We start from the raw sequence: 27,326 nt of genomic DNA, 5'->3' as shown, positions 1-27,326 counted from the left end.
CCCAGGGCTGCAACCAGTCACTGGGGGGGCAGAAACCAGGGGCTGGCCCTGGAGATCCCAGCAGGGCTGCTAGGGTGGGGGTCCCAGCGCCGGCCCCACAGCTGGGAACAGGGGGAGAGGCAAGAGCTGGCAAGCTCACAGGCAGCAGACCTGCTGGCCACCCCCAAACTGCCCCTGCCTGGGGGCCACAACCCTTCCCAGGCAGTGAGGGGAGGGGGCAGAGGCAGCTGCCTGTGGTCCCCAAGGGATGCTCCTGTGGCAAACATTACTGTTACCCTCCCACAGGGCCCACACCAAAGGGACCGGGGCGAGCCCAGCAGTGGGTGATGGGGACAGTGATGCCCTGGAGCTGTGGCCATGGGTGTCCAGCCCCCGAGCCGCTGCCCTCCCCTCCTGCCTCACCCAGCATCACCCGCAGTGTGGGGCAGCGGGGTCCAGATAGGGGAGCTCCCCAACACCCCACAGTCGTGGGGCAGCAAACCCCTGAAAGAGCACTCACCTCCAAAATTGTGCAACCCAGTGCAGTGAAGGCAGTGGGAATTGCCTTCAGGAAGCCCCCATCCATCACCTCCCCGCTGGGCTCCTGGGGGGGCCAGGACATCTCCCCTCTTCCATCCCCTGCACAGCAGGACCCACAGCATCGTCCTGCCCCATTCACTGTTGGACACACACACCAAGGTTTCGACTCCATCCATCTCCTGCCCCCCCGGCTCACTTCCCTCGCTGCCCCGTCACCACAGGCCAGCAGATTGGGGGGCTGTGTGTGTGCTGATGCCTCCCCTGGGAAAACGAGACGCTAAAGGGCAAGAAAAGAAAAAGGCCCCTGGGGGTGCCTTCCAAGGGGATGAGGAGGACATGAGATGTGCAGAAGAGGGAACGCGCAAGAGAGAGCCAAATTTGGGTCTCCAGCCCCAGGGAAGCAGCTGGCGTGGTGTGGCATGGCGTGGCGTGGCATGGCACAGCGTGGCATGGTGTGGCACGGCATGGCAGCCCCCTCCCTTCCGCCCCATCCCCTCTGCCCCTGCATTAAGCAATCTCTTTGATTCTGCGGATGTAGTTGTGAAGCTCTTCGGGGTCTTGCAGCCCCATGTCCTGGCAGACCCACTCCAAGTCCTCCTCATCAGCGATGGGGATGGAGTTGTAGGCCAGCTCGTCGGAGGGCAATGTGGCGAAGGTGGTGAACTTCACCCGCTTCCTTTTGGAGGTGGGTGAGTTGAGCGGGTCCTCACTCTGGTCCCGCGTGGAGCCCCCTGAGGAACCGTCCCCACGACCATGGACCTGGCTCTGCACACTGGTCTGCGAGCTCCCGCTGCTATGGTGGTCCCCGTGACAGCAGGTCTGGACATTTTCCAGGGGGTTCCCGGGGCTCTCGGGCTGGGGGGAGAGGTCATTGTGAGCCCGCAAGGGCTGCCCATTGCCCAGGAAGACCCAGTGGTGGGAATGGTCCATGTTTGTCTGGCCTTCAGGTGGGATGCGTTTGTGCCGGTATTTCAGCACAAAGACAATGCAGTTGATGAGGAAGACCAAGATGGCCAGACAGAAGACACCCAGGAGGGCATACATGCCTATCTCCAGGTCCGTCAGCCCCCTGGTCACCTGGACGAAGCCAGTGGGGATAGTGGGGAAGTCCTCAGTGGGGTGAGACGCGCTGGACATCCTACTGTCCTCGTTTGGCTCTGCTTTCCTCTCCACCTCTGCCCGCAGGGTGGTGCTCGCTCCTGTCTCTGCCAGCCCCGGCTTGCTGGACACATGGTCATAGTCATAGGTTGGGTCCTCCTCGGACCCAAAGTGGACCCGCACACTGGCCAAGGCTGTGAAGAGCACACTCTTGCGCTTGGTCTTCTGGCAACTCTCACAGATGACCAGCTCAGCCCGCAGCAGCTCCCCCGCGCCCTCGCTCTCTGCCACCACCAAGGGGAATGCCCGGTCCTGGGTCACCGAGACCACCTTCTCGTCCAGGCTGCTCACCACCAGGTTGTAGTCCTTGGGGTCATAGAGGGAGAGGGGGGCCGTGGTGCCGTCGCTGTAGGAAATCCACAGGCTCAGGAGCGCTTCCTGTGGGACCAACACAGGCACCCAGGTTGCCCAGCACAATGCCAGTCCCACCTGCCCCTGTTTATCGATACCTCCATAGATCCCTCCTCCTTTGCATCCTTCTCTCCATCCAATTCACCCTTTATCCCTCCATCATCCATCTTGTTCCTTCCAACCATCACCTAGTTTTTGCCTTTTGCCTGTTCTTCCCTCAATTTTCCCCATGCTTGCCCAGGGTCACCCCAAATCCCAGCCCCAGAGGTGCCAGATGTGGCTACCAGAGCTGGGCTGGAAGCTGTATAGGATTTATTCCAGACCCTTTGTCCCCATGGCTGTGTCCTGTCCCCAGGCTGGGCAGGGTCTGCATGAATGTTTCCGGGTGCTTTGGAGGCCACCAGGGTGTCTGGAGGACAGTGGGTGCTGTGGGGGCCTGGGATTACTGTGGGCAGGATTTGGGAGGGGGGGGTTCCAGATGGAGCCCCCACCCCAAGTCCCCCACCGGCCCCCCCACACCCAAGTGCACGCCCCTGGCCTCACCTGCTTGAGGAAGCTGAGGGTCTGCTGCACAGACGTCCGGGCAATGATGGTGTGGCTATTGCCGGGGCTGGGGTGGAGGGACAGTGAGAGGCTGGAGACCACCTGGGCCTTCAGGTCCGTGATGCTGACCTTCTCCTCTGCCACCGTCACCAGTGTCTCTCCCAGCACTGCCTCCATGAGTGGGGACACCACCTGCAGGGGACAAGGGTGCCCATCACTGCCTGCCACCCCCAGCCAAACTGGCAGAGGTGGGCAAAGGTAGCCAGGGGGTACCTTGAAGAGTGTGGTGCCCGGCTCCCTCCCGGCCAGCGTGAAGCTGTCCACCATGTGGGCCACCCGTGGGTCATCCACGCGCATGAAGTCGCTGACCAGGTCGGTGACCTCCACCAGCCAGTCGGGCCCCAGCATGGTGACCACCTGCCCCGTGCCCTCCGCTGCCATGGTGTGGAACTGGGTGAAGACCTGCAGCGTGGCATGCTGGTACTGCAGGGCACAGCCCCGGCTCTGCTTCCGCTCCTCTTCATCCTCCTCGTGCTCGCTGTCCCGCACCAACCTGCAGGATGGGACAGTGGGTGGGCAGCACCACAAAGCTCCCAGCTGCCACAGCTCTTCACCCCTCCCTGAGGAAAGGAGAGGGGTGGCCAGGCAGGGAGAAACACAGGATCTCCCCAAGCGTGGGAGAAAACTGGTGGTTCCTGGCCATAAAGATACCTGTTGCCCATGAGGTCTCCAAGGGCTTTAGCAGCACTTGGCAAGGGGGGGTCACCTGCATCTCTGCCCCCTAACCAGCCGAGAGGACAAGATATCTCAGGATGGGATGGACACCTGGAAGTCTCTAACCTCAAAGCAGGGCTAACTCTGGAGTTTTGACCATTGCAAAGGTAGATGTTCCCCACCAGTTCCAGTGTTTGACCATCCTCATTGTGAAATTTTCCTCCTTCCATACAAACACGCAACCTGTGTCCATGATCTCTCACCTTTTCACTGGGGACCCCTGAGATGACTCTGGCTCTGCCATCTTTAAAACCCCCTCATTAAGTAGCTGAACAAGGCAATTAGACCCTCATCACCATCTTCACCTTGCCTTCTCCAGGCTGGACAGATCCCAGGTGCAGTGGCCCCAAAGCACCCACCTCCTGTCTGGCAGGATGGGCACCCTCCAGCCCTTCACTTGGCTCAGCCGGGCGTCCGAGAGTTCAATGTGCAGTGGCAGTTTGGGCACCCACACAGTCATCTCCAGTGGGGCAGAGAGGTGCTCGTAAGTGAAGGTGACCCGGGCGCTCATGGAGCCCTGTGACTCCTTTCCGCTGACGAAGACATAGTCACAGCTGCTGGAGACCTGGGGGAGAAGGGAGGATGGGGGGTTGCAATGCTCCAGCAGACACACCAGAGATCCTGGCAGGAAGCTGCCCGGAGGATGGGAAGTGCCGAAGGAGCAGAATTTCACCCAGCATGTACCAGGTTAAAGGTGGCCCCAGGAGCGGGGATGCTCTCTCCTCCCCGAGGTCCCTGTTCAGAGGCGTGGACCCACACACACCATGTCTGTAACATCTATTTCCCCCTGACCCAGCTCCTCTGCCAGCCCTTGCGGGCACCTTCATTTGGTGCTTCAGCTTCTTTGGCCCCTACACCAAATTGTACCCCATTACCACACTCGAGCTAGAAGCATCCACGGGTACTTCACAGAGGTTGCAAACTGGGACACTTGCCCCAAAATCTCCTCCATCCACACCCAGAGGGCACAGACAGTGAGCACAGACCAGCTGCATGCCCATGTGCAGCTACCCACCAGTGCCTTGTCCCCATCCCTCCTGCTAACCCCAGGAAGAGCTTCCCAGAGTCCATCTGAATCCTCATGTTCTCTTCTCTCGCTTTCTCTTTTAATTCCCATTTATGCAAATGCCATTAGTTAAATTTGCTATAAAACAAATACATCCTGCGGGGGCCACTTATTACCAACTGATCCGAGCCAATTAAGGAGCTAAGAGGATGCCACTGCAGTATCACCCGTGTTTCAGCTTAGGCCGTCAGAGTCAACCACATGTTCTCCTTCCCAGCAAGGGTGGGAGCAGACAAGCAGGCTGGGGAGGCTCCAACCTCTCATCTGCAGTGGCCCCATGGCCCAACCCTGATCCTCTTCCCCCGCCCACACCATCAGGAACTGCATCCGAGTTGTTTGCTGCTGGGGAAAAACAAAACCCTTTTGCTCAGCCAGCAAAGAGCACAGTTGCTCTCAGATGCGCCGAGCATCTCAACAGCACAGAAAGGCTTCTTTCCAAGAACCTGGTATCCCACATGGATTCTCTGATGGCTGATAAGGGGTTGAGTCCATCCTGCACGGTAGCTGACAGTGGAGGTGACAGCATCACTGTCTCTCTCCTCACCTTATCTTTGGGCACCTGTGGTCATTCAGCTGTACAAACTATGTATTTCCAAGTCCATGAGCAGCACCTGACTTCTACAAGAGCTCTACGTTTTGGCTGCGGGAGCCTACCGTGAGGCACCCATGGTCCCCGGGGCTGGTGGAGGAGGCAGAGCCTGAGACCTGGGCTCTTCAGGAAGTCCCCACTCCCCGGGCATGGGAGGGAAGCGCAATGCAGGAAGGTTTGTTCCTTGTCTTCCTATCAGAGATACCAGCTCAGCACGTCTGAAAAGACAATCTCATCTCTGGCAGGGCGGCGTTGGAATAAAGATGAGCTCCTGGGCGAATCCTCCAGCAAAGGAGTGCTCTGGACATTGTGCCATTTATCACAATAAATATGATTGCCTGCTGCTTGTATTACCTTAGCTAATAAACCCCACCAGCATCTTCTTCTGGGGACCACTTGCTTTGCAGTTGGGGGGGTTGAAACTACGACAACAAAAAATCCCAGCACATCAGGCCTGTCCTGATGATGGATTGACTGCAGATTAGCTTTTAAATGAAGTGCACGTTTGTTCAGAGAAACTTCCCGGATTCGTAGCAAGGCATCGGGAAGTGAGAGGCTGAGGTCTGCCCAGGCTCCAAGCCAAGGCGCTGCTGGCTCCACTTCTGCAGCCAGGAGCTCTCCCCCTTGGCACAGCCTCGAGCGTGGGATCAAGGGGACACATCTTCTCCAAGGTCTTTGCGAGTGGGAAAAACCACTGTGGCTGGTGGGACACCATGTTGGCCACCCAGGGGTCTGTGGGTGACCAGGGTCCTCGAGGCTGAGCTCCACTGAGCTGACTTGCTCCTGGTGGGTCCTCAAGCAGATGTGGATGGTGGGCTCTTAAGAAAGGTTGAGGTTGAGCATCTCCCATTGGGCATTGCTGGTGGCAGAGGTGGCCCTTCCACTCCCTGCATGTCCCTCAACATGTACACCGTCCCTGAGGCCACAACACAGGCAGGGAAGGGGGATTTGTACGCTACCTTGGGTGATGAGGTCCTTCCCTCTAAGCTCAGCCTAGGCAGTTGCCCTGTGTCACCGCAGAAGGGGATGAGGGGGACAACTCCCACCCATGCTCTCCCACCATCCTTCACAGGTGGCCCTGGCCCCTTCACAGCTGTGTCTCCACCAGGTCCAGGACATGTTCCCTCCACATTAGACATGAGAACAACCACCACCGAGCCACAGGCAGCGTGGGGAGAAGCAGCTCCCCAGCCCTCCTTCACGTTAAATTATTTACAGTAACAGATAGCGCATCCCACTATGTAAGCTTTGATTTATGTAACAGGTTTATAGCCCTGACACTGTAATCATACTCCCCAATCTCAGCAGGTAACCAAGAGCTCCCTCAGAAACGAAGCTCCGGCACAAACACAAAATAACTCAGCGAGAAATTGCACGGGACTCCGAGCGGCGAGTGGGATGCAAGCAGGAGGTGAGCCGGGGCTGGAGGGCTGCTCCATGCATTATTCATCCCAGCTTGTGTGCATGTGTCTGCTCCCCCCAGGTCTGGGGACAGCGTGTAAATAGATTTATGAGTAGAAAGGCAGCACATTAAACAGTTTAAGTGTCTTGGAGTCCATCCTGAAGTGTATTATTGCTCCAATGTTTTATCACCCCGCGGAGGACCGGTCTCCATAAATTAGCACTGGCACTGTAAATCGCACAGATGGGAGTTTTAGTCAAGAACTTGGGTAAACAGTTTGTGACAGTGGCTGTCACCCACCCATGCACCCATGGACTGCCAGGGAAAGCAAGTCCCAACGCGGCTGGGGCGCAGGGCAATGGGGCCAGGGCTCTGCCCATCACGCCTGGCTCATCTGGGAGATCAGCCGGTGGAAAAGGGGCCATGCCACCCTGCCTAGGGGACCCGGGAGAGCCCAGAACCCCACTGTGGCTCGCTGCCTCTTCCTGACGCAGCGGGGACATGGAGAGGGCAGGCTGGCTGGGAGCATGCAGGGGGGCTGGTGGTGTTTGGGAGAAGGTAATGATGTCTAGGGGTGGATGGATGGATGGATGGATATGGTGATATAATAATATGGGCAGGTGGGTAGATGCATGCATACAGTGATAGAAAGATGTATACGGATGAATGGATCTGGTGATGGAAAAATCATGGCTGGATTTGAGGACCGACTGCTGCCTCAGCGGCTGGTGTGAAGTGTGGGCAATCACTGCTGCTGCAACAGCAAGCCTTTTGCATTCACCTTATCAGCATCTCTCCCGTGCAGCCCATCTTGCTCCTCTCCCTCAGCCCCCCTTTTCCCTCCATTGTCCCCAACTGCCCTGCTCATCCCCCCATGCGTCACTGGGGCCAGCCCCCAGCCCAAGCTCAGCCCAGCGTCCGATCTGAACGGGAGATAAACATCACCCGGAGGCACAAGTGACACTGCTGTTGGAAACATGCAGCTTACACTGCGAGGTGACAGTATTTCACCTTATCAGCACTAAGTGCTGTGATAACCCATAGTTATTGCTACTGCCTAGTGCCAGCCTGCGCAGCACTGGAGCATCCTGCGGCCTCTCCAGGGACAGTGATAAAGTGTCTTGCCCTTCTCCCAACAGATTTCAGGGAGAAGCACATGTGGACTGAAGCCACCGAAGGGATGATGCTTGGGATGGGGTGGGCTTGTGCAGCACATCAGCGCAGCCACCAGCCCTAGCTCATCCAGCTCCAGCCCGCACCACTGTTGGGGTCAGCACCCCAGGAGGAAGCTCAGCCCCTCACCAGGGCCATTAGAGCCCCCTCCCCGCACCCACCTTGATGATGTCTTCATTGTTGGACTTGCACTCGACCATAGCCGAGACATCCACAACAACACCACTCAGCTCAATGGCGATGACCTTCACAGGAATGGCCACTGTCCGCCCCGTCAGGATGGCCGTGTTGATGATTTCTGTGTCCTGGGGATGGAATGCAAAGGGGCCCATCACATTAGAGGGCAGCCTGTCCCTGATCCTGGCTGGCCCCTCTCCTGCTCCAGCCCTGGGGCAAAGAAGGACCCATGTGTGGATGGGTGGGCGGGATGTATGGATGTATAGGTGCTACGGGGCAGATGGACTGGTGGGAGATCCCTCAGGGGGACCCAACCCATCCCCAACATCAAATTAGATAAGCTAAGCAGAGGGCAGGGACATGACTCCAAACCTGCTCACCATGGCCAGGGGCACAATGGCCCGGATGTCCCTCTGGATGACCGTCAGCTCCGTCACCACCTTCTCCAGGTCGGGTGGCGGGTTGCGGCCCCGGTAGTCGATGTGCCACATGATGCGGCGCGTCACCGACTGGCTGGTGAAGTTCTCCATCTCAAAATCCAGCTGCATGATCTCGGAGGAGGAGTCCCCATCCCTGGGCAGGGGGACAGGAGGGGGACACAGTGAGCTGGGTGCCCTGAGTCCTGCAGACGCCCTGGAATCAGCATTGGACAGTCCCCTCTAGTGATGCAGAGCACCCCCAGCAGGTCCCTTCTTGGGGTCCCCATGCTTGCCAGGAGGACTGTGTTGTGGGTGCCACCACAATGGTTGTCCCCAAACACAGCAGACCTGATCCCCCACTCTGCCAGGGGCTTCTCCAAAGGGAACGTGCAGATTCCCACGGGTATCTTCCCAGTGGGAGAGAGAAATGTATTTCTCTGCCGCTCCCCAGCGGGAGAAAAATCTTGGTGGCTCAAGCGGTTGCTCTCCCAAGGCTGCTGGGTGATAAATTATCACAGGGTGAGTGTGTGTCCTTGGCCCCACGGTGGGTGGCTGCAGGCGCTGCCCTCATCTCCCCGGCTCCCTCTTCCCGGCAGTGAGGCTGGATTTACCACCCCGGGCTGCCCCTGCCTGCACGCTCATCTCCCACAGGTCAAACCCCAAGTGTCCCACACCCGGGATGGCAGCACGCTTGGGGACAGCAAATAAGTCCCTTTGCAAGAGCCCAGCTTAAACCGTTGTTTTTACAGACCCTTCCAAGGGGATCACATGGGGAAACTGAGGCACAGGAGAAAGCAGTTCGACCACAGACAGCAGATGGGACAACACTGGGCTGGGACTCGGGGCAGGGCTGTCCTTCGGCCTCCACAGGCAGCTATGGCAGATGGCCAGGGGATGGGGAGGTAGACAGGACCAGCAGGAGATAATGACCCCAAGACCATAGGCTCCTCAAAGCCCCACTCATTTAATGCTGCTGCTGAGGACAGCGGGACCTGGAGCTAAGGGACAGGGAGAAAACCCTGGGGTGTGCCTGAGGTGGGACAGGATGGAGAGGCTGAGTGGTGCCAAACCTGACACATAGTGCCAGTCTAAGGGGACGAGGGGACTCAGCAGCTGGTGTTCCTTGTCCTCTGCATCACAGCTTGGACACGGTCAGCCGGCAGCAGCAGAGCAAACCTCCCTAGATGCGATCCTACCCTCCCATCTCTGTGTCCAACCTGCACATCCCTTGGAGGGGGGACTCAGGATTCAACCCCCCCCCAAAAGTCAAACTTCTCCAATGGTCCCCCAAAATGGAGCACCCCAGGGGACACCCCAGAGACCCCGTGACCCGCAGAGCTGGCAAAAGCCCCCCCAAAGCAGAAGGAGGGAGGGGGAGGAGGAAAGGTGAAATCACTGCAGAAGGGGAAGCCGGGACCAGCCTCGCTCTCATCGTGCCATGTAGCAGCCACTGAGAAGGTGCCATCGATCTGGGGATGGAGGATACAGTTGGGTTTCTCTCTGATAAATATCTAATGAGTGAAAGGGAGCACAGAAAGGGGAGAGCAAGAAGCCGGGGCTGCTCCAGGCCATGGCAAGCCCTGCTCCCATGGCAGGAACGATGGGTTTTGCAGTGGAGCTGCCACGCAAGGGCTGGTGGGGTCCTGCTGTGACTTTGTAACCCCAAGGCAGCTACAGGGGTGCAAGGGGAATCACCAAAGGCCACCCAGTCTGAAGAAGGGGATTTGGGTGCTCACTGCCTCTTTCAACACAGAAATATTAAATACAGCTGGAAAGAGCCATGTTCAAAGGCAAACAGAGCTGCGGCTTCATGCCAGAGGCAGTTCGGCGCTGGGATTCCTCACCACTGGGTGCCCCTATGTGTCCCAGGAGCCCTGCCAAGGGCCAGCCACCATCTTCTGCCCTCCCCGAGTATCATCTGCTTTCAGCCACAGCAGAGACAAAAGCCAGGCTGCCCAGATTGGGGGAATAACTTACAATGCAGCTGCTGGGGTGCAAAACATCCAAAATTGGCTGTTATCACCCCAAAGCTCAGGGTCCTCACCCCCTCCCTGCACAGCCAGCATTGCCAAAAGTCCCCAGAGCCCCAGCGAAGAAAACTCCTCCAGTTGCACAGCCTGGAGGGCAACACAGCTTTGAGTCATTCATACTTTCCATTCCGTTAATATTTGATGGAGTTGTTTGTCTAAAAGGTGATTGTAATCACTTTAAATTCATCCTCCGTCTCTAACCTTTCCAGGCTGATTTGAAGCGGTGGTGGCAGACAGGGAGAGGGGGAAGGGGGAGAGAAGAGGAAAGGATCTCGCTGCTGGAAGGTCTGGCAGCCACGTGCAGGGGGGCTGGGGTGGCCGTGCAGAGGATGGGGGGGTTCATGGCCCCGGGGACACTCTGATGTCAGCCATGGGGCTGTGGGCTCAGATGCTGCGGTTGCATTTTGTATCTGGAAGCAATGGTGTGGGGTAAAGGAAAGTCCATCCTCCAGGCAAGCCCTTTGCAGGGTTTTTCTGCAGATAGCTTTTGAGCTCACATTCGAAGCAGTCAGAGCTGAGGATCTCCTTTCTGCAAGAGCTCATCCCCAGCTTCACTCAGTTTTGGGGTGGGGGCAGAGATACAGGGAGATTTTCAGCACAGAGGCCAGGAATGACTCAAGTGCATCAACTTGCTTTACCCCAGCTCCCAGAGACATTTGTGCCCCTGTCCCCAAAGACACGGTGATTGAGATGCTGTAGGCAGGGAACAATTGTGTTGCAGCACTTCAAAGTCTCTCCTGCTAGTGATATTGAGCCCGTGCCCATCCCCTGCCCTTGCTCGCCATGTCCTGTCCACATGGATGCAAGGCGCAAAGCTGCCCCTCGCCCTTGCAGCCTCCATGCACTCAGGCCAGTCCCACATCTCCCTGTCTCCGGGCTGAGCTGCCTCTGGGTTTTCAACTTGGCTTCATGTGCCCTCAGTCCTTCAGATGATTCTTATTTCTATCCCCTGGACTTCCCTCAACTGACTCGAACCTTTCCTGGAGCCCCAGGAACAGGCATCTTCCTTGTGTCGAGCAGGGCAGAACCAGCTCTGCCCGTCTCAGGTGCTGCCTTGGTTTGTGCTCCCCATCCAACACTCGTCCATCACCTTGGGGTCCAGGTGGGACCTTGCCTGGGGACTGCTCCCCTTCCTTCCCGGAGGAGACACCAGGATAGTCAGCAAAGAGCTGCTGCCTCTCATGGTATTAAAACTTCTTAAAAAATTAAAATACTTCCACCACAAACTGGGGTATCCTCCATGGCTTCACAGTTCAGCCCCAAAATCCACCACATGTGCCCACCAGCATCTGACACAGCCAGGTGATCCCAGCTCAGAGCCAGGGGTGCAGCTGCTAAAGGGTACCGATGACTTGTGAGCGCATTGCTTGAGCCCCAGCTTGGTCACCTGTGTTGACCCGGAGCAGATCCCACCTGAACGCACCACATCACACAGCCTGTAGGCAGCTACCTGCCTGACCACAAACCTGCCCACCTCAGGCCACAAAACCCACCTTCACCTGCCTTTTAGCCAGCTGCACAGTGCCGGTCAAGGTTAAAACACACACATAAAATTAAGCCCCTTCCCATGTTGGTGTGGGACCTACCCCGACCTCAGCTGGGCTGAAGGTATGGCCCCAGAATTGTTCATCCACCTTCAGTGCCTCCAAGTCTCACACTCCGGGCTGTGCACTGCCATGCCTCAGTTTCCCCTGCCAGCACCCACGTAGCACTGCAGCCAACCAGACACCCAGGGTGGGGGCAAAGGAAGAACCGCTCCACGCCAAACCCCACCAACTTCCCCACCCCCCCTGGTGCTGGGGAAGGGGGATCCCGTACCTGGGCCCAGCACCGTCTGCCCTGGCCACGTCGACAGTGGCGGTGGAGTGCTTGCCACCCGTCAGCAGTTCTGAGCTCACCAGCCACTGCCCACTCCTCGACTTGGTGCTGAGCAGGTTGACACCTTTCTTGGCCTTCACCCTGCGGAGAGTGATGGTCAGGGATGGACCCTCACCCCTGGGCACCCCGGAATCCCCAGGCACCCTACCATAGGCACAGGCAGATTTTTTTGCCCCTGATACATCCTCGCTGTTGGAAACATCATCCAGGCTGGCAGCAACAGCCATGGGGAGCCCACCCCTCTTTTTCATAGGATTTTGTCCCCCCCATCACCCCTCCAGCAGGAGTTTGGTCCCCCAGCCCCAGTGCTGCCCTCCAGGACAGTGACACCCCTGTGAGGTTGGGCATCCCCAGGGTGAAGGACAGGAGAGCCTGGAGTGCCATGACCCCCATGCCAGGGGCTCACTGCTGGCCTGGTGGCCACAGGGACACTGGTATTTACCTTTGGAGAGATGTGGCCAGGGCTCATCCCTCCATCCTTAGGGACATGCAGCAAGGGGGGTCCCCCCATGTACTTCCCCATACTGGGGTGCTCAGCACTGGGAAGGGCAGTGCAGGGGCAGGATGGGGGGGACATGGGGAGCCCCTGCTTGCTCTGCAGCAGCCCCATGGCCATACCACACCTTGTCCCCAAAATGGCTGTGAACAAACCCACATGTGCTGGCGGGGCCCTAATCCCAGCACAACTGGGAGCACTGGGAGGGCAAAGGCAGCAGTCATAGTGTCGATGCAGAGATGGAAACCATGGATGGACAGCCCTTCCCTTCCCTCCAAGAAACTCCCAATGCAAAGCCCCAAAACGTTGCAAAACCACATGCCAGCTACTCCTCTGGCCTCCATCACCTTCCTAAAGCCCTGCCAGACCCGGTCCAGCCCCCAGAAGGTCCCATAAATGCAATACACCCTCCCCATTCTCTCCCTCTTGCCCACGGCTGCCTTCACATGGCCCAGCCGAAACAACCACCACCTTGAAAGGTGGCTGCTCCTGGAGTTGGGACAGCTCCGGGACCTTACCTGAGCGTGAAGTGCTCCACCGTGGAGTTGGACATCAGGTAGAGGAGGATGCTCAGCACCTCGCCCGGCTTGAGGGGCTTGTCAGGCAGGCGGATGAAGACGTTGCCATCCAGCCGATGCTCCTGCATGGGCTGCCCGGGGGGGGGCTGCAGGAGGCTGACACTGCCGATGCGCAGCAGCGGGTGCTGTGTGGGACCCTCGGTCCTGGCCCCTCCGGCTCCGTGGCGGACTGTCTCCCCAAGGCACTGGCCGGCCCCGTCAGGGGCGTGCAGGGTGTAGTACAGCTCAGCTTGCTGGCTCTCGCCTGGCATCTCCAGGCTCTCAGGGCTCTTCCGCCTGCCCAGCGGCACGGCCGGGGGGCCGAACCAGGCGTGGGGCAGCTCTGCCTGCACCAGGCATGTGGCCAGGCTGCCCCGCAGGCGACACGAGCTCTTGATCTCACGGGCGTCACGGAACGCATGGAGCCGCACACAGGGCAGCCTGTCAGTGACGTCGAAGTCATCCCAATCCCGGCCGGCTACGTAGAAGAGCACTTGGACCACGGGCTGGTTGGCCACCAGCCGGGGCTGGATGATGAAGGCGCGCACCTTCCAGTTGACAGTGAGGCGGTCAGGGACCTCCAGGGTGCTGGAGGGCTGCAGCTGCTCCTTGGGCAGCACCAGCCCTGTGCTGAAGGGCCCCAGGGTGACATTGAGGACGGGCAGCTCCTTGGTCTGGAAGACAACGAAGGGCTCGGCGCGTTGCAGCGGGGCACTGCTGTTTCCCGCCGGGCCAGCTCCCACCTCTTTGAGGAAGAAGGCCAAGCGGGTGTTGGACAGGCGGTAGCTTACGGGCAGCGTGATGGCGCTGGGGGTCTCGGCAGGCTCGGGGCTGGGGGCTGGCCCCTTCGCATGGGCTGCAAAGGGAATGGAGAGTGCAGATTAGTGCAGGGCATCCCTGCCCAGAGCATATCCCGAGCCCCGGAGCAGGGAGAGCAGACCCAGGCGGGAGTGGTCCAGCCCCATGGCAAGGAGGATCTGGTGCTTCAGCCCCCAAACCCATCGCAAGGGCAGCGAGAGCCTGGCTGGGTTTCTCTCCTGCAAACAAAATTGTGAAAGACCTCCCCAGGGAGCTTGGGCATCATTGTGCTTCCCGGCAGGCGGCTCCAGCCTCACCAAGCCTGCCCTCAGCATAGGACGGGGTGTACGGTGAAGAGGGATGCTCAGGGGCTGCCCAAGGCTGGGCCAGGGTATGTTGAAGCCACATCCAACCTCAGTATTGCCCCTGAGGAGCCCAAAGCACTGGTCACCCACCCTGGCACCCACGCCAAGGCACCAGCCGAAACAGCACGGACCCACTCATAGAAATAGGGCATAACTGCCTACACCCCTGCTTCCAAATGTGTGGAGAAAAGGATGCTGAGTTTCTCCAGAGGCTCATTACCAAAAATTAGGCAGGTCCAGGCTAATTTTTGGCTGGCAGAGCCCACCAAGTATCCGTGATCAAGGCTTTCCTCCTGCTTTTATCTCCCAGATCACAGAGAGAAGGTGGCTAAATCGGCTCCTTCATCCCAGACCCACTCTGTCCCTGTGGGCTGCCTGTAAAGGTGGTGTCACAGGCAGTCTGTCATCCGTCACCCACCCGGGGGTGCCACCCACATGGTGCTGTCCCCATGCACCAAAGCTGTCCCAGCCTCAATTTTTCCAGGCATGGACACAACCTGGTGGAAGACTGAGGAAGATGATGTTGGTGCCACCTTGTGCAAACCCCAGCAGTGTCCAGTCTGATGGCCCTTGGGAAATCCCTTTTGTCCTTCACTTTGACCATTTTGCCTTAAAAAAAGAATAAACACCACACAGGCAGAGCTGGCAGCCCCTGCGCAGGCAGCATGCAGTGCCCACGGGCCACGCACTCCTAGGGGCCAGAGCTGCCCAAACCCCTCAGAGGGAGTCAGCTACCCTGCTGCTGTGGCCAGCAAGCAGAAAGAAAACCCATGAAAATCTTTCTGCTAAAGCAGATGCTGCGAAAGGTGGTCGGTGCAGAGCCGGGCCAATGGCACGCGCTGTGCCGGCAGCTGCAGGAGCCTGGAAGACATCTCAAGGTCTTTGCATCCGCCAGCGGCTGCCAGCAATTCCCAGGAGGCCTGGGTCCCCTCCGCCCCCCTCGGCTCTCTGCCAGCCCCCCGCATCCCCATTCTCGGCACTGATTGCAACTGCTCCCAAGCGGCTCCCGAGCAGGAGAGCCCAAATTACCCGTGTCAAGCAATGGTGAAAGGCACGGATGTGACGGCTCGGCTCCTGGGAACAGCTCGGCCCCCTCCCTGGCGGGGGCTTCGGAGCATGCCGGGACCCTGGGGCCTTCCCCAGCCAGGAGCATGGCCTTGGTTGGGCCTCCCCAGGGCCAAAGGGGAAGTGGGACCCCGCAGCCCACCCGGGGAACCCCATGCTGTGGGCACGGGGGAGTTAAGCAGCTTAGAGGGCTCATAAAGGGATTAGCACTTGATATGGGGTTGGGCAGCATCTGCAGCTACACCGCCTGGGATGAAACTTGTCCGAGAGCCAGGCAGCAAATTCCCCGGGGCCAGCGGGAGGCCTGGGACATGCTGCCGGCATCACTGGTGAGGCCACCATGCCAGCACCACCATGGGCACAGCTCCAGCACCTGCCAAACTAACCCTGCTCACCACCGGCTGCTGAGCTCATCCCGCTCACCCGCTCTGTTTTCCCACCTCCTGGAGAGCCAGGAGCTGCAGGAGAGGTGATGAGCCCCAGAAAGCACCCATGGGTGCCACTCTGCTCGGAAATAACCACCAGCGAGGGGCTTTCTGCTCCTCTGGCTCACAGAGGTTGCTTTCTGCCATGAAACGTGACGGTTTGTGTCCTCCCTGCATCCCAGTTGACACAGTCACAGCTGCTCCTGCCATCCCCAGCAATTAGAAAAAGAGATTTTTTCCAAGGCATGAGATTATTTGCGGAACAGGATCCACCAGCTGGAGTGACACGAGCCTGACTGCTTGGGTGAGGTACGGCAGGACCGAAGGAGGCACAGGCAACCAGGAAGGAGGCTGTGTTTAACTGACTCATTGAAATAGCATCAGTTTTTATCCCTTAAAAACCTCTGGGCTTCCCTGGGGAAGGATCAGGTCATTTCATGAAGACAACCCACCCAAAAAACACCCAACCCAATGCCCAGCACAGCCCCGAGTGAAACCCACCCTTGGGATGGCACAAAATGCCTGGTGTCACTGCCTGTCCCTTGGGTGGGGGGACAGTAGAGCCTCTGTGCCACCCCGGTGAGCACCCAGCCCATACCCAGCTGCCTGCTGGTGAGGGACACCTGCTGCCACCCACTGCACTGGGAGGGCAAAAGCAGCCGTTTAAAAAAATCTGACTGCAATTTGGCACCCAGCCCCGGCTCATAGCAGAGACACCCCAGCCCAAGACCCCAGCAACCAGCTCCTTCCTCCTTGCCATGGGGATTCTCTGGTGGCAAATAAGGGTTGTGCGCTGAGGCGGGGCAAGGAAGGCCCCTCTCCTCTCTGCAGCCAGGCAGGGCTCTCAGACGTGTGCTGGGGATGCTGCACAACTCAGATAAGGCACCACGGTGCCAAGCCCCACTGTGGTAGGGACACCAGGGGTGGCCCCGGCACCAAGCCCACATACAGACCTGCACCCCGGCCACACCAGATGGGGGAAGGGAGCAGGGACAAGCTGGGATGGAAATTAATGCAACGGTCATGATTAGTTCAGTGCAGGCGGATTGCCGGCACCCAGAGAAGCTATTTCCTTCCACAGACAAAATGCATTTAAATTATGCTATAATCTGTCGCCGGGAGGGGGATGGGACCGGCGCCTCCATTCCTTGGCCATAAACTAATCTTGCCGGGAGAGGGTCTAACCCAGCCATATCCAGCCTGGGGTGGGTGCCAGGAGGGTGGATCACAACCCAGCCCAGCCTGAGCCTCTGAGCCGCAGAGGGACAGAGCGTGCGGAGGGAAGGAGAAGGGAGGAAGGAGATGCATGGATGTATGGCTGCATGGCTGCTGGCTAGGTAGCAAGGAAGAAAGGGTGGATAAGGATAGATGAACCAGCAGAGGGAACAAAGGGTACGTGGATGGATGTATGGAAGGAGATAGGCAGATCAGAAATGGATGGACAGCAAAAGAATAGCTCTAGGAAGAGGGAGAAGAGGGGAAGGATGGAAGGAAGGATGGAAGGAAGGATGGAAGGAAGGATGGAAGGAAGGATGGAAGGAAGGATGGAAGGAAGGATGGAAGGAAGGATGGAAAGCACAACAGCTCAAGCGATGGAAGGAAGATGGATGGAAGAAGAAAGGATGGATGGAAGGAAGGATGGAAGGAAGGATGGATGGCACAACAGCTCAAGCGATGGAAGGAAGATGGATGGAAGAAGAAAGGATGGATGGAAGGATAGACAGACAAGGAAAACAGCTCAGGAGACTCCAGTCCCCCCACCACTGTCCCCAGCCCCTGCCCTGGTTGCTAGCAGCCCCTGGGAGGGAAGGCGGCTCTTGTGCCCCTACCTCTGGCTGGGTTTAGGGGGACAGAAGGGTTAAGCCCTGGCCGCTGGCTCGGCTCTGCGGCCTGCTGCATTTAACGGGATTTGCAGTGCCTGACCTGCATTCCTGGGTTTATTAGGCTGGCGCAGAGGGGACCATATGGTCCTTCCACCCTCGCAGCTCAGCACCGCAAGCAAAAAAGCAGATCTCCGTGCCTGGCCAGGCTCCAACTGGCCTGGGAGCTGCCTGGACCCCCACCAGGCTGAGGAGCAACCCCAGCCCCACAGCAGGATGGGGCAGGACTCCCATGTGTCCCCTCCTTCCCACCCCATAGCAGCCCACAGGGAGCCAGGGTGACCTGCAACCCACGGCAGGGAGAGGGAGGAAGAGAGGGAGATGGAAACACGCAACTGCTGGTGAACCCCTCACTGAGCCCCCACATCTGCCCAGCCAGATGTGTCCCAGCCACGGGGCCGGATGGGCTGAGCCACTGCCCCCACCCGTGAGGCCACACAGGGACAGCGGCAGCACCCTCCAGCCATGCCTTAAAATCAAGAAGACCCCCCAGGCTGAAGGAGTCCTGCTGCTGCAAAAAGCAGTACCAAAAGCTCCTGCCCACCCCTGCCTCAGTGAGGGCCCCAGCGCGGGGTTTTGGTCACCACCAGCCACTCTCCTGCTCTGTCCCTGGGCATGCTGGGGTCAGACAGACTGACGGACTCATGGGAAAAGAGGCTGACAGGCAGACTGGACGTAGCTATGACTGGCAGGGAACACTGGCTCATTCACCTTCCCTTCTTGCCTGGAATCCCCAGCAAACGGGGCACAGGGGGATCACAGCTCGGCCCCTCCATCCCGCACCCACTGCAGCCTCACCAGCCCCATCCCTGTGCCTATCCACTATCCCGAGGCCAAAGAGCCTCTTCCTCCTCCTCCTCCCCTTATCCAGCACTGATAGCCAGCACTGAGCTTCAGCTTAGCCCCAGCCCCAGCTGTCTGCCATAGGGATCGCTTTAGCCACACTCCAGGAGGGATCTTTATCCAGGCTTATCCCATGGGACACGGTGGGGGGGTTTCCAGCATGTATATCCCCACTTAGCAGGGGAAGAGCATACAGGAAAAAGCTGTGGAGAAGAAGAAGAGGGAGGGGGGTTTTGAGGTCATGCCAGGAGGGTTAAAAACTCTCATGGTGTTAACAGGCAGCACTGGGGGCTTGGTGCATCAATGAGCCAAATGCAGCCCCGAGGGAGATGCCGAAATACTGGTGATGTGAGACACCAGCCCTGGCTGCCCGGTCTCTTGCCAGGCCGCCACCATGCACCGTGGCTCTAGCCCACACCAGCCCATATGTGGTTGGGCTCCCACGGTGGTCCCGCCTCAGAGCAAGCTGGAAAAGTCATCCATAAAGCAATGACTTGAGCTGACACGATGATAAAAAGCCTCAATAAATACATGGGAAGGCCGCAGGGAGGGATGGCATGGGGCTGACTGTTACTGTCCGTAGCAGAGGGCTTCACGATGGCTTCAAGCCTGGCTTGGGACTCCTGTCGAGGGGTTTGGGCACTCACCACTTGCCAGAATTCCTGGCCATGGGATGAAAAGGCAGTGGGATTTCATCAGTGGCCAAAGACCCTGGACATGGGCCCCGGGACCCTGCCAACTGCAGAAGCCCAGGGAACAGCTATCGTCTCCAGCTCTCTGCAAACACAAGCAGGGTACACTTCTCCTCCTGGCCATGCAGCGATATCCCTCCCATGGGGCTGCCAGGACCACCAGTGATGCCGGGACCACTAGTGCTCCCATTCTCCCCAGATCCTGCCCCATATCAGGGTGACAAGGTGACGATCCCACCCCTGAATCAGGAAGACGAGGGCAGGACATGCCGCTGCCTCAGTTTCCCCACATGGGTCAGCACCCAGATGAGACAATGGGGTGATGGCTCCTCCCAAAACACCAAGAGCCAGGGGACCACGGCAAAACCTTGCAGCCCCCAAGGAGGAAACCCAGCCCAGCTGTCTCGCACCAGGACACCAGCATAGAGGTCCCAACTGCTGTTTCGTTTGAAGCCAGCATAAAGCCACCCCACTCCCCCAAGCATCCCACAGATCCCCAGCTGAGGCTTCAGAGCCCCAAAATCTGGTGGTCCAGGTTTTTCCCCCACAGCCATCAGGGCCAAGCACAAAGGGGAAACACAAGCGGCAATAGCCCCAAATGCCAGGGACGTCCCGCACCTGGACCTCCCACATCTGTATGTTCCAACAGCTGGATGTTCCAGCTAGAGGCAGCCCCAGCTCCCAGGAAAGGGCTGGGCTCACACACTATCTCCCCACCTGTCCCGGGAATGGGCATCGCACCCACCCCTTTCCCTCCCCACCCTGCAGCACAAATCCCTGCCATGTTACACTCCCACCCAAGCAGGGTCAGTGCCTCCAAACACCCTAAAAAACAACAAAAAGGGGAAAACAGAGACCTCCACCTCCACTCAGTCAGCCCCAACATGAGCTCCCCTCCGCTCCGCACTTCCACGCAGCCAGTGAAAAAAACAGCTGGTAATAAAACACACGCTGAAATTAGAAAATACAGGCAGGCCCCTCGTGGAAACCTCCAAAATGTTTCCCAGCAGCCGGAGCCTTGAAAATTGTTTTCGGTGACATAAAAGACAACAAGCTCTCCCTTCCCTCCAATGCGCCAAGAGCCTCCATCTCCAGTCCTAGCTAATTGGAACTCAATTAAGTGAATAATTGTTACAAATGTAAAATTACCTTCCCCCGGTGCGTGGCGGTGAGACGCCCCGGCCGCGGGGAAGGGAGGGACATGGGGATGCTCCCAGCCCGCAGCTCTGCCCACAGCTGCAGCAGCGATGGGACAACAGGGCTGGGAAGCCCCATGGTATCAAGGACCGCAACACTCAGCCCAGGAGGTAAACTGGTCCAGGCTTCCCAAAACCAGCCTGGGGTAGGAATTGAGCAGGTGCTGGCCAGGAAAAGTGAATCCAGCCTTCCTGTGAGCAGCAGCACTGGCTCTGAGTGGATTCTCTGGTGTCTAATGCAGCGTTGTGCTTAAGCCCGGTGGGCACTGCTATATTCTCCTTTCTTTTAGGTCCTTGAGACTTCTCCCCCTCCAAAAGGTCCAGCCCGGCTTTATCAGCAGAAGCAATAAAATAAGAAATGCTGGTGGGACTCAGCCCCAGACCAGCACACAGCCTGTATTTCAGGGCCAGCAGCACTAAGCAAAAGGGAACCATCCCAGCACCACACCAGGCTGTGGTGCTGAGCTCTGCATTTCCCCAGGAAATTATTAAAAGGGAGGGGGGAAAAAGGCAAGGAACCTAAAGGAATAAATAAATGCGGCCTAAATGGGATGTGCCGCGCAGAGGCGCAGCCTGCCATAAATTCCTGGAGCAGGCAAGGCTTTTATGCAGCAGCTACTTTAGAGCAATTTCCACAAATCACAGCAAGGGACAGGCCGGGGGACAGGAGGAGAGGGCCTTTATGGAGGAGGAAGAAAAATGAAGAAATGAATTAAAAAGGGGGAAAAAAAAAAAAGATGAGGAAGTGCCTGACCATGAATGTCCACAGGGATGCCTGGGGGCTCCAAAAGGCAGAGGTGGGGGAGCAGCCCCAAGATAAAGCTGGCAAGCCCTGAGCCCCCAGCATGTGTTGTGTTGGGTCCTGGGCTGGGTCCCCCCCCATGCTGGGTTCCCCCCAGGCTGGGAGGTGGGAGCAGCCCCCCCCAGCAGCAGGCAGTCACAGATGGTTTCCCCAAATAACCCCCCCAAGGAGCCAGAAGTGGGAGGACAGGCAGCAGGAGAGAGCCCTGAAGGGTGGCCTGGGGAAGCAGCGACAGGAGCTCCCGAAAGAGAAGCCCCCAGCATCACAGTGCTGGGGTGGAGGTGATGCAATGACCCCCCAAAAGCCATATGTCCTGCTTGGATCCCCTGTCCCCTCTCCATTCCCTCCCACCATGGCCAGGAGCTGGAACATCCTCCCAGCACCCTCCAAATCTGAACACCAAATATGTTGTGCCCCCTGCCCCCCCGCCCCGCCACCACCAGCCCAGGCTGTGCCGAGTGACATGTTTCAGACTGATTAGATGCCAATTAATTTTCCCCCCTGGTGACGTGTGTCAGGCTGTGTTCAGAGCTGGAGTGGGATTCAATTCCAGAGGCACCCAAGGAGCACGAGGACCCTCAGATAAACCCAGTCCATAGGCGGGGCTGGGGTCCAGCATCAGCCCCAGACCCCACTTGGTGGCCCCAAAAGCAGGGTCAGGGACAGGCACCGGGCTGGGGACTTCACCAGTTCAGCACTTTGCCACCCAGCAAAGCAGCCATAGCACCAAACATGTATGGCTCAAATACATCCCCTTCCTTTTTTTAATTTAGCTGGTACCCAGAGAGGAGCGCATCCAGCAGCCACACTGAGCTGGCAGTGGCGGGTGTTGCATTTTCTACCTTATTTATCTTCAAGAGGGAAAACATAGCTTTTTTTTTTTTTAAAAAAAAGAAACTAAAAATTAATTAATTCTCAACTTTTGCCAGTCCTGGGGAAGACCCCAGCCCAGCCCAGCCAAGCCCATTTAATCACAGCAAAATCTGCCCAGTTAACGCTTGCAGGGGCCAGGAAGGAACAGTGCCTGCGAGCGGGGGCAAAGCCACACCACAGCAGCATCTGCTTGGGCTTTTAGCAGAGCTATTGAAAAATCAAGGATGGCAAATATTGTCCAAGTGATGGGAAAATGCTCGCCGGCAGAAGACGGCAGCTTCATCAGAAGATTGCGAATTGCCTTGATTACGGTGTCTTCCTGGGAGGCAAGACCAGCAAGCAAGGGGCTCAGCAGCCAGCCAGCGGCAAGGGACGTGTGCCCAGCGGGGAGCAGCAACAGGTTGGTCAAGAGCTTAAGAAAAAATTAAGGGACTGGTCCCCAGGAGAGCCACATCCCAAGGAGCAGCCTCTGCATCCCAAACCCGGGGCGTTTGGGGGAGAGGTAACAGCCCATAGAACCTCCAGCCTGGCTGGTGCCTCCCCCAGGGTGGGGATTGCTGGGCCACCATCAAATGTGGCTGGAGGACCCAGTTTCTCCCAATTTTCAGGGAAACAGTGAGCTCCAACCTCCTCTCCCCTTGGAGAGCACCAGGACCTGCCTCACTTTCCTTCACTGAACCATTTCTCTTCCTGGCTTCACACATGGACAAACTCCCTGGGAGGAGCCCCATCCCCAAAGGCACCGCCGGGGTCCCCGGCCCCATCACAGCGTGTCCCACCCCAGGAGCAGCCACCTCCCTCCCTCCCAGGGGTGCTGCTCATTAGCAGAGCCGTGTATTTAATAATAAAAGACTCTGATTAGATTAGCGAGAGTGACCTTTTCCAGATGGATTGGATGCTCGTACCGCAGCAGTGACAGGCGCCGCGCAGGAGAGGAACACACAGGCAGCTCGCAGATTCCTCCACACACCCATCACAGACTATTTTGGCCAGGCAATTGCAGGAGCCGAAAAAAATCAGGTTATGCTGTGTAAGCACCCCTTCCCTCACCCATCATCTCCCCGCATCTCCCAGCATGAGGCCATGTCCTGCTGCCCACTTCCCTGTTAGAGCCTGGGGGGCTATGGGAGGGGATGGAGCTGGGATGTGCTGGTGCAACATCAGGGATGCTCTGCAGGGACCTGGCTGGGTTGTTTTTAACTTTCCTCCTCTTTTTAGGGTGCAGAGAGACTGGGCAATGAGGGACCTCAGCAGCCAGTCACGGTGGGGTGAATTAAATAGTAGCACTTAAAAAAAAAACAAAATAGACAGGTTTCTAAAAATCACTGAGCAATCGCCAGCCAGGGGGTTGCTGCCACCCAATGCCCTGCCTCAGTTTCCCCCAGTGATGCAGAGGGCTGAGCCCAGGGTGTGGCATCATGCACACACAAAAGGACGGTTCTGGCCAAAGGTATCAAGGCACCTAACACATCTCAAAATCCCCAGGGCCAAACCCTGCGACTGATGCTTGCCAAAATCATCATTCAGAGGATTTCCACCATGCCACCAATAGCATCCCTCATCCTTTTCTCTTTCCTCAACAACACTAAGAGGACAAAAGGGGTAGAAGAAAAGGGAATTTCCCAGTGGGGTGTCCATCTTCACACACCCACATCCCAGCACAGGCATCCTGCTGGGATTTAAGGTATCAGGGCTGGGGGGGAGATGGAGTGGGCCCTTGCGTGACCCCCTTTTCTGTGGCACTGAAGGTAAAACTCATTCCAGGTTTAACCCAGCTCAGAGGCTGGATCCTGTCCTCTCACCTGCCTGCCAGGGCAAGGAAAGATCCTATTGCCCCTTCCCTGCTCCTGGCTGGAGCTAAGGATGCTTGGCCACTCTGACCCCATCGGCATGTCCGGGATGGGGGCTGTTAAATGAGCAAATGCCAGGCGTACATTCCCGGTTCGAGCGTTAAATGAGCAAACGCTGGTGTATGTTCCTGGTTCAGTAGTGAGCTATTGCACATCTCCACCTGCTGGTCTGGAAATCCCCGAGCCGAAAGATGCTCTGAGCAGAAACAGGGATGGGGGGTGGTCTGTATCCCCCTCGCTGGGGCTGGGGTGTGCTGTCTGGAGCCCCCCACCAGGGATGGAGCCACGGACCACAGCGTTGTCCTTCGCCCCCAGCCCCACGTCTGGGACTTGCCCACGGTGGGAATAACCAGTGAGAGATATGGGGAGAGCAGCACAGCTCCATCCCCACCAGCAGTGGGATGGAGGTGCTGGGGCTGTAGGATCGAGCACGGGACCCCAAGCCTGCCTTGCCTGCCGGGACAGATGCTGAATAACCCCAGCACCCCTGGACAGCCTCTGGGTGAGTGCTGCTGCCGGGAGAGGGCAAACTGAGGCACACTGTAGGGACAAGGCTCAGCAGGCAGCAGAGAGAAGACGCAGGAGTCCAAGCTCAACCCCGTGGACAGCACAAGTTATTTCACAAACCGGTGGGTAAATCCCCGCCCCGTGCTGCATCCCAACAGGTCCCTTGCAGCTTCGCAGCACAGCCATGCCGAGCACCCACCACACTGCAGCCCTGGGGTCTGTCCATCCCTCCCGCAAGCCCTGAGGCCATCCCACCCCAGAGGTGCCAAAAAACCCCTTTCTGAAAGCAGCTGATCTGGGGCCGGTGGCCAAGTGGCTCCCAGGGCTCCTGGTGCTGGCAGGGGAGCACAGCGGGGGCGAGGCTGGTGCTGAGGGTTGCTCATAAATAAAAAACAAGGGAAAAGGGAATAAAAAACCCTGGGCAGGAGAGCAGGGTGCTGCTTCGCCACCAGCTGACCCCCACGGCCAGCCCAGGCGATTTGTAAGAAAAGCTGGGAGAATTAGAAGCTCTCAGCCTCTTTTTCCGGCTCCCTCCAAGACCTTTATTTGTCCAGGAAAGGCCGAGGCAGCAGCAAGGGCAGCTGCACATCCTGAAAAGAGCCTAAAAACTCCTGGCAGAGGCTTCTCTCCCTGCCGGCGTAGGCATCTTCCCGCAGCAGTGCGGCGAGCTCCAGCCCCGCATCCAGTGCAGGCCACCCTCACCCAATTCATGCTGGCATCGCTGCCACAGGAACCCCCCACCCATTGCATCCCCCAGCCCAGGGGCCAGATCCTGCCCTGGGATAAACCAGAGGCCTGACCCGGAGGGCTGTTGGTGTCCCAGCAGCAACAGGGGGGCTCAGAAATGCCCAGGAGGGGATGGGGAGCAGGGAGCTGCATCCAGCCCCTGCACTGGAGGCAATTCCCGATGGATCACTTCCACAGGGATATTTCCCATCACCTGCCAGCAAAGCTGACAACTGCCTTCGGCAGCGCACCCGCCTTGGGGAAGCACCGACCCAGACGGCTGAATCTCGTCCAGGCAAATTGAGGAGCGGAAGGAGATCGCACTTCCCTGCCGGCTGCCAGACCCCTGCCTGCAAACCCCCTGAGCTGGTGGTCCCAAAGAGGAGAGCTCAGCCAGCAAACCCTACCTGGGCAGCACCCCAGGAAACACCCAGTCTCAGGGTACAGGAGGGCAGTATCTGCCACCCCAAAGGATGCTACGTAAAGTTGCAGTGCTTGCCAGCCTGGAGCATCTCTGCTCCTGCTCCTCTGTTGGGGTCAGAGTTTTTTAAGGATGGAAACCCCCTGCCAGCTCCCTGCAATGCTCCCAACGTCCCCACTCCTCCTTTTTTTGCCACTGTGGGTGAGCAGCTCCTCAAAGAGCCTCAGGGGGCTGCAGATGCCTGAGAAAGCCCTGCCTGAGCCCAAAAGCACCTCGGCCACAGGCTGCCGGTGCAAAATGGAGCCAGGCACAGTCCAGAGACCCCTCCGGCTCCTGGGGACTCGTTTGAGCTGGGCAGTGCAGCCCCCACGACATTCCAAGCCCATGGTCAGAGCATGGCTGGCAGGAGGAGTCCAGGTGGCTCCCCCCAAACTGCAAGCAGCCCCCCGCTTTCTGCTCAGCCAGGCTGGCTGCCGGGGAAAGCAGCTTTGGCTGGGGCATCTGTGGGGCTTGGTTTTACACAGAAACCACCTGAAAAAAACATCCACGGAAACCAGCCCCGTGTCCCCCAGGGCAGGTGACCCCTCTTTGGCCTCACTTGCCAAAAAAAAGCCCCCAGTAGCAGCTGCTGGCATCCCCAGGGCTGTCACCAGGGCAGGCCAGGATGTCACCGCAGCTCGGCCGTGGCACAGCAGTGATTTGGATGCAACTCAGGGCAAATGAGTGCAGGCAGAAGGGCCCCCCCCGCCCAGGCCGCAGGCAGGGGCAACACCGCCGGCCCCAAAACCCTGGCCCCAAAACCCATGGGGGGTATCAGAAAGAAACAGAGGGATGGCAGGGGCTGCACCCCCATCCCCACACCCCAAAAAGATGCCACTTCCACAGGCTTGCCTTGTAACTCAGCACAGGTTGGGAAAGTGCCTGGGGGCGGGTCTGGGGGATAAGCGAGTGGATAATAGCGGATAAAGCCCCTGATCCTCCTGCTAAAGCAGCTCTGCATTAAGGAGACAAGGGGCAGGGGGGACTTGGGGGGGAACCGAAGCTCCCTCACCCCGGGTCCCCCCCTGCCACCCTGCTCCCTGCCCGAGGAAACAGCCCGCTGCAAGCACTCGCAAACACAAGCTGTCATTTTATTAAGCCGGGAATAAACTCTAATCTTTATCCATTTCCCTGGGGGGGACACAGAGGACCAGGGTAGGTGGCGGCTGTGTGAGGGGGGGGTCCCAGCCGGGCACAGTGGGGCAGAGGCTGCCCCGAGGGGGGCAGATGGGTGCAAACCCCCCCGTATTGCAGACACACACATAACGTATATATCCCTATATATCCGCCCCCGCCCCGCGCCCGGTGCCAGCAGCACTTACCGGGGAGCAGCAGGGAGCAGAGGCAGCAGAGCAGGGCGGCCGGCCCGGGGGGCATCTTCTCCGGAGAGGCCATTGCAAGGTGGGGGGCAGCCAGAAAGCCGGGGGGCCGGGCGGGCCCCGAGCCACCCCCGTGGCAAAAAAAAAAAAAAAAAAAAAAAGAAAGGAATCCAAACCAAGCACCAAAAAACCCACAGAAATCTCCTAAATCCAACCACGTGTGAGCCGGGAGCAGCAGCCAACGGCGGAATTTGGGGGGGGGGGGGGGGGGGCGGCTCAGGTTAGGGGGGGCTCGGCTTTGTGCCCCCCAGCTCAGCGAGCAAAGCACCCCATCTCCGGCCCCCCACCCCTCCCCACCCCGCACCCCAAACCTGCCGCAACCCCCCCCCAGTG

At 58.3% G+C, this 27,326-nt stretch overlaps 1 protein-coding gene across 1 annotated transcript; it reads right to left on the bottom strand.

Annotated features, from left to right (window-relative positions):
* Window positions 1-1,026: 1,026 nt before the first annotated feature.
* On the bottom strand, window positions 1,027-27,009 carry TMEM132E (transmembrane protein 132E). The gene is made up of 9 exons (XM_075720118.1): window positions 26,937-27,009; window positions 13,094-13,988; window positions 12,020-12,160; window positions 8,133-8,325; window positions 7,737-7,880; window positions 3,705-3,910; window positions 2,845-3,124; window positions 2,572-2,763; window positions 1,027-2,055 (listed from the first exon to the last, which is right to left on the bottom strand). Exons 1-9 carry the CDS (start codon window positions 27,007-27,009, stop codon window positions 1,027-1,029), a joined length of 3,153 nt encoding a protein of 1,050 aa, XP_075576233.1.
* Window positions 27,010-27,326: the final 317 nt, after the last annotated feature.

The sequence above is a fragment of the Pelecanus crispus genome, chromosome 12 (assembly GCF_030463565.1).
Source record: "Pelecanus crispus isolate bPelCri1 chromosome 12, bPelCri1.pri, whole genome shotgun sequence".
NCBI lineage: Eukaryota > Metazoa > Chordata > Aves > Pelecaniformes > Pelecanidae > Pelecanus > Pelecanus crispus.
The sequence above is the reverse complement of the archived record's forward strand: the minus strand, read 5'-3'. Positions and strand labels throughout refer to the sequence as shown.